General features: G+C 34.2%; 1 protein-coding gene across 6 annotated transcripts in view; it reads left to right on the top strand.

The window, feature by feature from the left end:
• Nucleotides 1–13,418, top strand: part of RAP1GDS1 (Rap1 GTPase-GDP dissociation stimulator 1) — a 143,712-nt gene that overhangs the window by 125,257 nt on the left and 5,037 nt on the right. For 5 of the 6 annotated variants that reach the window (XM_011356256.2, XM_011356253.2, XM_011356255.2 and 2 more), the window contains 3 exons: nt 583–722; nt 3,520–3,646; nt 5,815–5,943. In XM_011356256.2, the coding sequence (XP_011354558.1) occupies nt 583–722; nt 3,520–3,646; nt 5,815–5,943 (396 nt within the window). The remainder of the gene's footprint in view (nt 1–582; nt 723–3,519; nt 3,647–5,814; nt 5,944–13,418) is intronic. The other variant, XM_011356254.2, reaches the window with a different exon arrangement.

The raw sequence follows: 13,418 nt of genomic DNA, 5'->3' as shown, positions 1-13,418 counted from the left end.
TTAAATGGAAATTATATTGTATCTCTCTTTATTACTACATATAATCCTAGTTTTAGGTTGATTTATTAGCAGTTTCTGTGGGTTTCTATGTTTTAGTATTCCATACCCATTTTTACTTTGTCTTCAAAATCATCATATTTCAATACAGTGAGTCAACATTTTTAAAAATTTGTTTTGCACACAGGGAAATTGTTTTTGTTTATAAAAACAGTAATGGAAACCACTCCTTGGAATGAATTATATTTACTTATTTCTAGATTCTAAACCTTTCTCTATATTGATTCCTTAGGGTCCTTCTAAAAACTCTGTGACAGCTTGCCAGAGTACCAACAGACTACCAGGCTGACCCAAAAGAGTATAAAGTGGCTTATTTTTATATTTTGTACAAAAGACCACAACTTTATAGAAAAGGCCAAATAGACCATCAGATATGGAGTACTGTATTTGCAGTTCTTGCTTTAATAAAATTGTTAAGTTTTTTAGACATAGAATATTCTTTCACACTCTTACATCTTTACCAATTATTTCAGTTGATTGCCTATCAGTGATTCATTCCTTTGTGGTTTACCTTCTTTCCTATAGCAGAAGCTGCTGAACAACTGGGAAAGAATGTTAAATTAGTGGAGCGTTTGGTCGAATGGTGTGAAGCCAAAGATCATGCTGGTGTGATGGGGGAGTCAAACAGACTGCTCTCTGCCCTTATACGACACAGTAAATCAAAAGTAAGTTCCAGAGGAAATCATTCACTGGAAAACATTTGAGTGGCCTTTTTGGAAACCCAGTATTGTAGATCCCACATCATAAGCTTGCATTTTTATGTATTTATCTATAAATACATTAATGAGAAATTCTGAAAAAAATAGTTGAAGATTGAGCTTTTTTTAGTTCTGTTCCATAATCATTAAGAGTAAGGCTTTGGAATCAAACAGAGATGAGTTCAAATTTTATCTCCACTATTGGTCAAGTGTCTTCACATCTCAGTATCTTAATGTGTGAAAACCAGGATAATACCTATCTGAAAGTGTGGTGAGAATGATTCAGTGAGATCACATATGCAAAGTACTCATGTGGTACCCGGGGCTCAGTAAATGGAGGTTGTTGCTGTTGCTGTTATTCTTACCACAACCAGCACCACCATTACCAGCATCAATGTCAAACGTCTTGTGTGTGCTAGGCACTGACCAAGCTAGCTACTGACATTTAGAAATTAAATGATATCTTGATAGTATATGATGCCCAGAACTGTAAAAGTTGGACGAAATCCATTCTCATGACAGTATCTAGCCTATTATGTGTCTGGCACATGGTCAGTAACCTATAAATATTTGTTGAGTGAATGAATAAATGAACTCTTTTAAAGATCACAGTGAACTCTTTTAAAGATCACAATGGTGAAAACCCAGGCCAGCAGTTCAGGAGCTGATTTAGTATCTAGATTATATACCTTTTTTCTTCTATAACCTCTTTTCTAAGGCGAGCCTTTTAACAGTTTCACTTGTGTACAACTGCAGAGAGGCCAACTCTGTCTGGGTGTCACAGGGGAAGATTCACTATGATGAATTCAATACATAAATTTTTGCACAGACTCTACAAATGGTTAAGAACAAGGATCTAGCATTCAGACTGCCTGGATTTGTTTTTTCGCCTGGGAGTTCCCACCCCCTCGTCCCCGCCACGGGACTTGGAGCCTGGAGCCTGGTCCTGCTACTGTGGGCAGGAGGGGTGGGATGGAGTCAAGGGGAGAAGGGTCCGACCTCCTGACTCCCTACTGCCTGGATTTGAATCTTGACTTGTTAACCACTTAATCACTGACTTTGGGCAAATTTCATAACTTAACCTGAGCTTCAGTTTCTTCGCCTATAAACTAGAGATAATATCTAGCTGATGGGATTTTCTCTGAGGACAAAGATGAGCTAATATCTCTAAACTATCCAATACAGTGTCCAGTGAATAGTAGTTGTTCCATAAAGGGTAACTGTTGGTATTATTCATTCTCTTTTGCATTATGACATAAGTACAATGCTTCATTTATCTTATCCTTCATTCTGTCAGGCAAAGCAACTCCATAGAGCTTTTCAATAAGCATCTATTGATCCACTCTTTCTTCTACTACAGTGCACTTTTCAGGATGAATCATAAAATAAGAGGATGAAATGACAGTTCAGGAACCTTCCCTAGGTGACCATATATGTACCTATGAATCTCTGAGTCTTCTTAATAAGTTTCTTTTTATAAAAATTTTTACTAATTTTTAAGATTTTAATTTCAGTTTCAAATAAACTGTCACTAAGTAAGCAGTATATTGCGAAGCTTTCTTTTCATCATAAAAAGCTTTAAGAAATAGTTTCTCACTTTCTAAAAGAGATTGATGGGAAAAAACATTTTAAATGCTAGAACAATGCTTCTATAAAAACTGAGTACTTGGACTCCACTGATTTAGCATGTTTGATTACAAAACAAGTTTCCGCAAAAATACTGTCTATAAATACTTCTCTCAAAATTTACATAAGATGGAAGCATTAAGAAACTCTTTTTCAAATATTTTACCAAATTAATTTGAAAAATATTTCTAATTACAGTTAGTTTTATACCATTGAAGCTAACTTGGGTAGGCTACTTAAAATATCCAGCTTCAGATTACTAAAAATAGTAAAAACTGGCAAAGAAAGTTACTTTAAAAATATTCTATAATTGAGATTTTTCACTAAATCATATTTAATCCAAGAATTTTTAGGGAACAAAACTCTGAGATGAAAACAAAAATGGAAATAAATGTGAATTTTTTTCATCTTACCTTTGCTATATATTCCTATATGTGATTTTCATGTAATAACTTTAATTATCAAGAAACCTGTTATATATATATATACACACATATATATATATATACACATTCATTATCCCAACATTATAAAGTCACTGAGATGTAGAGCAGTTCAGTAATTTGTTGGTGATAGGATTTCTGTCTGGAGCCCACTGCCTCATCTGCCACTGGAGAGGACAGACCTGTAGGCACCATGAGAAATGAGACAGAATTTTGATTTACGTTCTGCCCAAGTCCCTTTATATGTAATCCAGTTTTGTCCGATCCAACAAAGGGTAAAAGCTACCAAAAAAAAAAATCTTTTCCTGGAGCATTTGGAGAATAATAACCTTGTGTTATAATAAAAATTGGGAAAAAACTTTTTTGTTATTACAAGTTTTATTCTCTTCTTTTGATCCTATGGTAAGTCAACATTTGGGTCAATGACAGTTGTTCTTTGGTAGCTTCTGGGACTTTCTGTTCCTTGATATGAACTGCAGTGGTCTTTTTCACTTAGGTAATTTAAAGTGTCATCTTTTGATGAATTTATTTAAAGCTAAAAGCTTTTTCTTCTGTGAAGAAAAAAAAAATTGTAATGGTTCGTACAGGACACTGTCAGAAAACCATTCAATTTAACAATGAATTGAGTGATTATAATGCAGATTCTTTATGTTTAAAATTGAAGTTTATAATTCCGTGATATTTATTTATTGTAGGATGTAATTAAAACCATTGTACAGAGTGGTGGCATCAAGCATCTAGTTACCATGGCAACTAGTGAACATGTAATAATGCAGAATGAAGCCCTTGTTGCTTTGGCACTAATAGCAGCTTTAGAACTGGGTAAGTACCCCAGTGACAAACTTATTTTCTCCTATTTTATCTTGGATGAAAGGAAGCACCCAAGTGGAACAGAAGTCTGATAGAACGTTGACTACAAGTATTTTGCTAGTGTGTATCTATACCTATATCTGAATATAATGGTAACATTTTGCAAACCTATAAATATTATAATAGTCCAACTATTGATATAATTTACCTCTTATTCAGATTTTTCCAGTTTTACTTGTACTCATTTGTATGTAAAATTCTATACAGATTTTTTATACATGTAGGTCTGTATATCAACCATCACAGTAAAGATACTGAACAGTTCTAATACCATAAGTATCCCTCCATTTATAACTACACTCACCCACCTCCTACCCCTAACTCCCACCTGTTCCTACTCCCTGGAAACCACTAATATGCCCTTCATTTCCCATAATGTTTTCATTTCAAAAATGCTGTATAAATGGTATCATATAGTATGTGACCTTTTGGAATGAGCTTCTTTAGCTCAGCATAATTTCCTAAAGAATCATCCAATTTGTACTGTGTGGTAGACATTTTTATTGCTAGATAGCATTCCCTGGTATATATGTACAGTTTAACTAACCTGTTGAAAGACATCTGGGCTGATTTTAGTTTAAAGCTTTTAAAAATAAAGTTGCTATAAACATTCACATACAGGTTTTTATGTGAACATAAATTTTCATTTCTCTGGACAAATGCCCAGGAGTGCAGTTGCTGGGTTATATTGTGACTGCATGTTTAATTTTTTAAGAAACTGTCAAACTGCCTTCCACAGTGGCTATCCCATTTTACATTCCTACCAGCATTGTTTAAGTGATTAGTTTTCTGTGCATTTCACCAACATTTGATGTTGTCACTATATTTTATTTTAGCCATTCTGATAGCTCTGTAGAGTTATCTCATTGTGGTTTTAATTTACATTTTTCTAATGATGTGGTCGAACTTCTCTCCATGTGCTTATTTTCCATCTTATGTATTCTTTGGTGAAATGTCTATTTGTCTTTTGTTCATTTTCTTTTTTTAAGCTTTGCTTGCATGCTCAACAAAGCTATTGACTTTATTATTTTTTTAATAAACTATAGGCATCGAACAAACAATCCTGTAAAAGGAAGTTTCAATGAGATAATACTTTCTACCCATTAAACATATAATCTTCATTTTCTTCTGGCTAGTCAGCTATAATTTAATGTTCTTTGTCCTTTTTCTGAGAGTGTTCATTTTCTAATTATTTAACTCTTGACTTTTGAGAATTCTTTATATATTCTAAAAGTTTTATAATTTTACATTGTAGTTTAGGTCAGGGTTCCTTTTTTGTCTGGGGCTAATTGCCAGCATCATTTGTTGAAGAGGTTATCTTTCCTTTATAGAACTGATTTTGAACCTTTGTCAAAGATCAGTTGAACATATTTGTGTGAGTCTGTTTCTGGGGTCCTCTATTCAGTTCCTATGATCTATTTGTGTCTCAACCAAAGCCACATCATCTTGATAACTGTGCTTGCTTTATAGTGAGCCTTAATATCAGGTAGAAGAATTCCTCCTACTTTATTCTTTTGTATCAAGATTGTTTACCTCTTCTAGGGCCTGCGGCTTTTCATATAAATTTTAGCATAAGTTTATCTATTTTTGATAGAAAATCCTGCTGGGATTTTGATAGGAATTAATATTTTTTCTCTCTTAAAGATACATACTGAAATACATATGGAGAAAATTATGTGATTTATAGGATTCGATTCAAAATTATTTGGGATGGGTGAGAGTAAGTGGTTGAGACTAGAGATAGATGAAACAAGATTGGCCATGATAATTTATGAAGATGATGATAGTACATACTGTATATCATTATACCATGGTTTCTGCTTTTTGTGTATAAAAATGTTTAACATTTTTGATAATATTTTTTAATTGCCTCATATTAAAAGGAATATTTTAATTCTGAATTTTAAGCCTAAACTTCTGAAGTGTCTGCTGAAATTTAGCTATATCTAATATTTTCACAAGGTCTGAATTTCATATAATATATCTAAGTTATTATTTATCAGTCCCTTTTAGAAGGTTTCACATGGTCAGTTTCTAGAAAGGGAAGCTATGTTTAGCCAGATCGCACTGGATTCATACACAGTAGATATAACTAATACTTTAATCATGTCATATTCTAGGCACTGCTGAGAAAGATCTAGAAAGTGCTAAACTTGTACAGATTTTACACAGACTGCTAGCAGATGAGAGAAGTGCTCCTGAAATCAAATATAATTCCATGGTCCTGATCTGTGCTCTCATGGGATCTGGTGAGTATTTCTTCTGTCATTTGATGTCTATCAACATGTGTTTGACTTTATTAAATATAGAGTAATGGTAAATGGTGGATTTGAGTTTAAAAAGCATTAGAAATTAGTTTATAGAGGTTTATTAGTTATGGAGGTTGAAAATATTCCCAAATTATCATATAGCAAATACAGGCAAAATCAATGTTAAAAATCAATACCTATACGTTTCACCAATCTTAAAATATTATTTTATATAAAGAATAAGTTCTGATTTTGTATGCCATGATATTAGCTAAGGAATTTGTTCAAGTACTCATTAGCATATCTTGGTATACGTTTCGTGGATAATTGAAAAGAATGTGTATTCTGCTGTTATTGGATGGAGTGTTCTTGAAATGTCAATTACATACTTTGGGTTGGTAGTGGTGTTGAGTTTTCTATATTCTTGCTGATTTTCTGACTAATTGTTCTATTAGTTGTTGAGGGAGGGGTGTTGACATCTTTGACTGTAATGGTGGATTTATGCATTTCTCCTTTCGGTTCTATCAGTTTTTGCTTCACATATTTTGTAGCTCTGTTAGTAGGTGCATACAACATACCTTCTTGGTGGATTAACCTTTCTATCATTATGTAACGTTCCTCCCTTTCAGTTTTCTTTGCTCTGAAGTCTACTTTATCTGATATTAAAGTAACTACTCCTCCTTTCTTTTGAATAACATTCACGTGATCTTTTTCCACCCTTTTAGTTTCAGTCTGTATACCATATTTGAAGTGTGGACAGCATATTGTTGGGTCATGTGCTTTCTATTTTTGTTTTTTATTTAAATATAGTTTATATACAATTTAATTTATTATATTAGTTTCAGCTATACAATATAGTGATTGAACATTTTTATAGCTTAGTGTGACTACCCCACTAATTTCTAGTAATCATCTGTCACCATGTAAACTTATCACACCATTATTGTCTATATTGCCCTTCATCTTTTCACTCATCCCCCACCACCCACTCTTGTGCTTGGTCTCTGTTTCTATGAGTCTATTTTTGTTTTATTCATTTGTTTTGTTTTTTCAGACTCCACATATTAGTGAAACCATACAGTATTTGTCTTTGTCTGACTCATTTCACTTACCATGTTGTAGCAAATGGCAAGATTTTATTCTTTTTTATTGCTGTGCAATCAATATTCCATTGTGTGTGTGTATACCTACCACATCTTCTTTATCCATTCATCATCTATCAGTGGACACCTAGGTTGCTTCCGTATCTTGGCTATTATAAATAATGCTACAGTGAACATAAGGGTGCCTTTATATCTTTTCAAATTAAAAGTAGAATTGCTGGGTCATATGGTAGACATCTTTTTAGTTTGAGGAATCTCCATACTGTTTTTCCATAGTGGCTGCATCAATCTGCAGTCCCACTAACAGGACACAAAGGTTCCCTTTTCTCCACATCCTTACCAACGCATGTTATTTGTTGACTTTTTGATTACAGTCATTCTGATTGGTGTGAGGTGGTATCTCATTGTGATTTTGATTTGCATTTCCCTGATGATTACTGACGTTGAGCATCTTTTCATACGCCTGTTGGCAATCTGTATGTCTCCTTTGGAGAAATGTCTTTTCATGTGCTCTGCCCATTAATTGATAGGATTATCTTTTTGTTATGAGTTTCTTATATATTTTATATATCAACCCCTTATCAGATATAGCATTTGCAGATGTATTCTCCCATTCAGTAGTTCATTTTTTTGTTTGTAGATGGTTTCCTTCACAATGCAAAAGCTTTTTAGTTTGATGAAGTCCCATTTGTTTATTTTTGCCTTTGTTTCCCTTGTTTAAGGGGTCATATCCAAAAAGATATTACTCAGACTGATGTCAAAGAGTTTACTACCTATGTTTTCTTCTAGAAGTTTTATCATTTCAGTCTTACATTTAAGTCTTTAATCCATTTTGAGTTTATTTCTGTGTATAGTATAAGAGTGGTCCAGCTTCATTTTTCTGCATGGATGTGTCCAGTTTTCCCAGCACCACTTGTTGAAGAGACTATCTTTACTCCATTTTATATTCTTACCTCCTTCATCATAGATTAGTTGACCATATAAGGCTCTCTGTTCTCTTCCATTGATCAATGTGTCTGTTTTTGTGCTAGTACCATACTATTGATCATTATAGCTTTGTAGTATAGTTTGAAATCAGGTAGCATGACACCTTCAGCTTTGTTCTCTTAAGATTGCTTTGGCTATTTGTGGTCTTGTGTGATTCCATATAAATTTTAGGATTATTCTAGTTCCGAGAATGTCGTTGGTATTTTTATGGGAATTGCATTGAATCTGTAGATTCCTTTGAGTTAATATGGTCATTTTAATGGTATGAATCTTTTAATCCATGAGCATGATATGTCCTTCCATTTATTCGTGTCCTTTTCAATTTCTATCCTCAGTGTCTTACAGTTTTCAGAGTATAGGTCCTTCACCTCCCTGGTTAAATTTATTTCTAGGTATTTAATCTTTTTGATGCAATTGTAAATGGATTTTTTAAATTTTTCCTTCTGATCGTTCATTATTAGTGTATAGTAAGAAGATGAATTTCTGCCCATTAATTTCATATCCTACTTTATTGATTTTTTTAAAATTCTATTAATTTGGAATTTGGATTCTTTAGGGTTTTCTATGTAGTGTCATGTCATCTACAAATAGTGACAGTTTTCTTTCCAATTTGGATGCCTTTTCTTTCTTATTTGATTGCTATGAATAGGACTTATAGTACGTATTGAATAATTGTAGTGAGAATGGGCATCCTTGTCTTGTTCCTCCTCTTGGAGGAAAATACACCATTGAGTATGATATTAACTGTTGATGGTGTCATATAGCCTTTATCAAGTATGTTTTCCAGATGTTGAACCAGCCTGCATCCCTGGTATAAATCCCACTTGATCATGGTGTATAATCATTTTAATGTACTGTTGAATTTGGTTTGATACTATTTTATTGAGAACATCGGCATCTATGTTCATTAGGTATATTGGCCTATAAATCTTTTTTTTGTAGTGTCTTTGTCTGGTTTTGGTATCAGGGTAATGCTGGCCTCATAGAATAAGTTTGGAAATGTTTCTTCATCTTCAGTTTTTTGGAATAAGTTGAGAAGGATAGATACTTATTCTTTAAATGTTTGATAGAATTCACTTCTGAAGTCGCCTGGTCCTGGGCTTTTGTTTGTTGGGATTTTTTTGATTACTGATTCAGTTTCATTGCTATTAATTGGTGTGTTCAGTTTCTCTGTTTCTTACTGGTCTTAGAAGGTTGTATGTTACTAGAAATTTACCCGTTTTTTCTAGATTGTCCAATTTGTTGGCATATAACTGTTCATAGTGTTCTTTAATAAACCTTGGTATTTCTGTGGTGTCAGTTATAATTTCTTGTCTTTAATTTCTGATTTTGTTTTTTTTTTTTTGCTGCATGAGTCTTGCTAGGCTCATCGATTTTATGTATTCTTTAAAAGAACCAGCTCTTAGTTTCATTCATCTTTTCTATTGTTTTTCTATTTTCTTTTTTGTTTATTTCTGCTCTGATTTTTATTATGTCCTTCCTTCTACTTTTTTGGGGTTGTTTGTTCTTTTTCTAGTGTGTTTAGGTGTAAATTTAGTTTACTTGGGATTTTTCCTACCTACTGAGGTATACCTGTATAGCTATAAACTTTCCTCTTACAATTGCTTTTGCTGCATCCTATAAATTTTAATTTTGTAAGGTTGTGTTTTCATTTTCATTTGTCTCAGGGTAGTTTTTGATTTCCTGTTTGATTTCTTCTTTTATCCATTAGTCCTTTAGAAGCATATTGTTTAATCTGCATATATTTTTGATTTTTGTTCTTTTCTTCCTGTAGTTGATTTCTAGTTTCTGTGGTCAGAAAATATGCTTAATATAACTTCAGCCTTCTTGAATTTATTGAGGCTTGTTTTGTGGCCTAGTATGTGATCTATCCTGGAAAACATTTCATATGCACTTAAGAAAAAAATGTATAATCTTTAGTTTTTTAATAAAATACTCTGTAAACGTCTATCAAACTGGTCTAATGTAGCATTTAAGGCCATTATCTCCTTATTAATTTTCTGTCTGGCTGATTGAAGTAAGTAGAGTATTAAAGTCTCCAACTATTATAATATTACTGATAATTTAGTCATTTAAAGTAATTATTAATAAGAATATACTTATTGCCATTTTGTTAATTGTTTTTTGATTATTTTTGTTTTCTTCACTGTTTTTTCTCTGTTCTTTACTGTTGATTTGTTGATTTTCTTCAGTGTTTTGATTGGATTCCTTTCTCTTCATTTTTTGTATATTTTTTGTATGTTTTGGTTTATGGTTATATAAGGTTCATATATATCCATCTACATCTCTAGCAGCCTGTTTTAAATGATAGGCATTTAAGTTCAATCACATTCTAAAAGCACTACATTTTTACTCCCCCTCCACTCTTTGTTTTTGACATTTCGTTTTGTGTTTTCTCTGATTAATCATAGTGATCATTTTGCTACTTTTGTCTTTTAACCTTCATATTAGCTTTTTAAGTGGTCGATTCAATATGATTATTGTGTATTTGCCTTTATCAGTGAGATTTTTTTTTTTTCTTCCCTCTATTTTATTTCTAGTTATAGCCTTTTCTGCATAAAGGAGACCCTTTATGGAAGGCCGCTTTAGTAGTGGTTGTGAACTCCTTTAGTTTTTGTTTGGGAAATTCTGTATCTCCTTCAATTCTGAGTGGTAACCTTGCCAGATTTAGTATTCTTAGTTGTAGATTCCTTTCACCACCTTAAATATCTCCTGCCACTGGGAAATTCCTTGTATGTGACTTGTTTCATTCTTGCTGCCTTCAAGATTGTCTCTTTATCCTTAACTTTTTTTGTCATTTTAATTATAATATGGCTTGGCGTGGGTCTCTTTAGGTTCAGTTTGTTTGGAATTCTCTGTGCTTTCTGGACCTGGATGTATTATTCCCCAGATTAGAAGTTTTCAGACATTATTTCTGAAAAGTTTCTGCCCCTTTGTCTCTCTCTCCCCCCTCCTCTGGAATCCCTATAATGCAAATGTTAGGATGTTTAATGTTATCCCAGAGATCTCTTATACTATCCTCATTTTAAATCTTCTTTTCATTTTGATGTTTTGATTTGATTTGCTAATCCATTCTTCTGTACTAACTAATCAGCTCTCAGTTCTTTCTAATGTATCGTTCATCTTAGTCATTGTGTTCTTCATCCCTGACTGGTTCTTTATTGTTGACGTGCTGAGTTCCTTTGTTGCACTCTCAGGTTTGTTGAGCATCCGTATGATCGTTTCTTTAAATTTTTTATCAGGCAACTGACTTATCTCCATTTCATTGGGGTTTTTAAATGGAGTTTTCTCTTTTTACTTCATTTGGAGCATATCCTTCTGCCTCCCTACTTTTTTTTTTGGACTTGGTATTTGCTCCTATGAGTTGGATAGAATAGCTGTCTCTCCCACTTTTGAAAGAGTGGTCTCTGTGTATCCTGTGTATGGAATAGTTTTGGCAGGCCAGTTGTGGTCAGGGCAGGCACATGCAAGGCAGCTCCTTGCATGCACAGCGGCACGCTGCTCACTCTGCCTTGGCAGCCCTGCCTTTGTTCCCTGTTGCTTTAATTGTCCACTTGCAAAGTAGGGTCTGGGCAGGGCCGCTCTGCATCTCAATGCCCTCTCTCTGGATTCGGCAGCACTGAATGCATGTACAGCAACACCCCACTCATTCCGCACAGGGCAGCCCTGCATGTGGGCACTGTAGCATCTCACTGTCTCTGGACAGGGTAGCCCTGCAGGCACAGGTACCTCAGTGTTTGCCTAGCTCTGCACTGTCTCCAGGAGGGTAAGCCCCACATGTGCACAGCCCAGTGGATGTGCAAAGCACCACCCTGCTATACACGCTGGATCAATCTCCAGATGAAGGGGCCCCTTGTATGCATGCTATGAATCTAGTTCCAGGAGGGGTGGTCAGAGATGCATTACAGCACCCTGCACGTCCACCAGAGAACCCACTATCCACATTCAAGGGAAACATAAACAGTGGCACTCAACAGTTCTTCTGGTTCTCATTTGTTACCTCAGGTCCTAGAGAGCTCCCATGGTTCCCCAACTTTCTTTAAGCTGTCTTTCTCTCTTGCTTGTTGTGCAGAAACTGTTCAGTTGGCTCACAGCTGTCTCTCAGGAGGAACTGCTCTAAATATAGGTGTACATTTGATATATGCTTGGGAGGGTGAACTCGGTGTCCACTTATGCCGCCATCTTGGGCCGTCCTGGGTCATGTGTTTTAATCCACTCGCAATTTTTTAATGGGTGTGTTTAGACTATTTACATTTAATGTGATGACTGCTATGTTATAGCTTAAGTTTGCAGTTTCATTTTTTGTTTTGTGTTGTTTTTTTCCTGATTTCCTGTGGATTGCTTGAACATTTATTTAGTCCTGTTACTCTCCCTCATTTATAATACAGTTGTCTCAGATATTTTCTCTATGTACATGTAGAACCAGTTTAGATACTGTAATTTGTTTTCAGTCATCAAAACAATTCAGAAAACTTTGGAGGGAGGACAGTCTATTGTATGTAGCTACATCTTTGCTGTATATGTCGTTATTCTTTCCCGATGTTCCCAAGATTTCTTTTTAACAGCCTCTTTTTGTTTAGAGAACTTCCTTTACTCTTTCTTTTAGGTTAGTCTAGTAGTGACAGATTCTCTTAGCTTTTTCCTATTTGATAATGCCTTGATTTCCCCTTCATTTCTGAAAATTATTTTCTCTGGGTATAGAATTCTGAGTTTATGATTCTTTTCTTTCAATGCTTGAAAAATGTGCCGCTCTCTTCTGGCCTCTCTGGTTTCTTATAAGAAATCCACTATCTTTCTGTTTGTTTTTTTCCCCTAGGTAAGGTGTCATTTTTATTTCTTTCAAATTTTGTCTTAGTTTTCAAAAGTTTAACTACAATGTGTCTTGGCATGAATTTCTTTGGGTTTATCCCGTTTAAGATTTGTTCAGCTTCTTGAATATGTAGGTTTATTTCCTTTGCTAAATTTGAGAAGTTTTTAACCATATTTCTTAAGGTTCTATTTCAGCCCCATTCTATTTCTCCTCTCCTTTCACGTCTGTAATGACATAAAGGTGAGATCTTTAGTTATAGCCCACAGGTCCCTGAGGATTTGTTCATCTTTTTTCCAGTTTTTTGTTTGTTGTTCAGATTTGTAATTGCTATTGTTCTTAAAAGTTCACTGAGTTTCTTCTGTTCTCTCCATATGTTTCTGGGGCTCTGTTTTATTCCATTGGTCTATGTATCTTTATACTAGCACCACACTGTTTTGATTATTGTAGTTCAGTAAATTTTGAAATTAGGAGGTGTGAAACCTTGGACTTTGTTCTTTTTTTCCAGATTGTTTTAGATATTCAGAATCCCTTGAGATTTCATCTGAATTTTAGGATGATTTTTCTATTTCTCCCAA

Source organism: Pteropus vampyrus, unplaced genomic scaffold (genome assembly GCF_000151845.1).
Source record: "Pteropus vampyrus isolate Shadow unplaced genomic scaffold, Pvam_2.0 Scaffold25, whole genome shotgun sequence".
In the NCBI taxonomy this organism is placed as follows: domain Eukaryota; kingdom Metazoa; phylum Chordata; class Mammalia; order Chiroptera; family Pteropodidae; genus Pteropus; species Pteropus vampyrus.
Note: the sequence above shows the minus strand (reverse complement) of the source record. Positions and strands in the feature narration are given on the sequence as shown.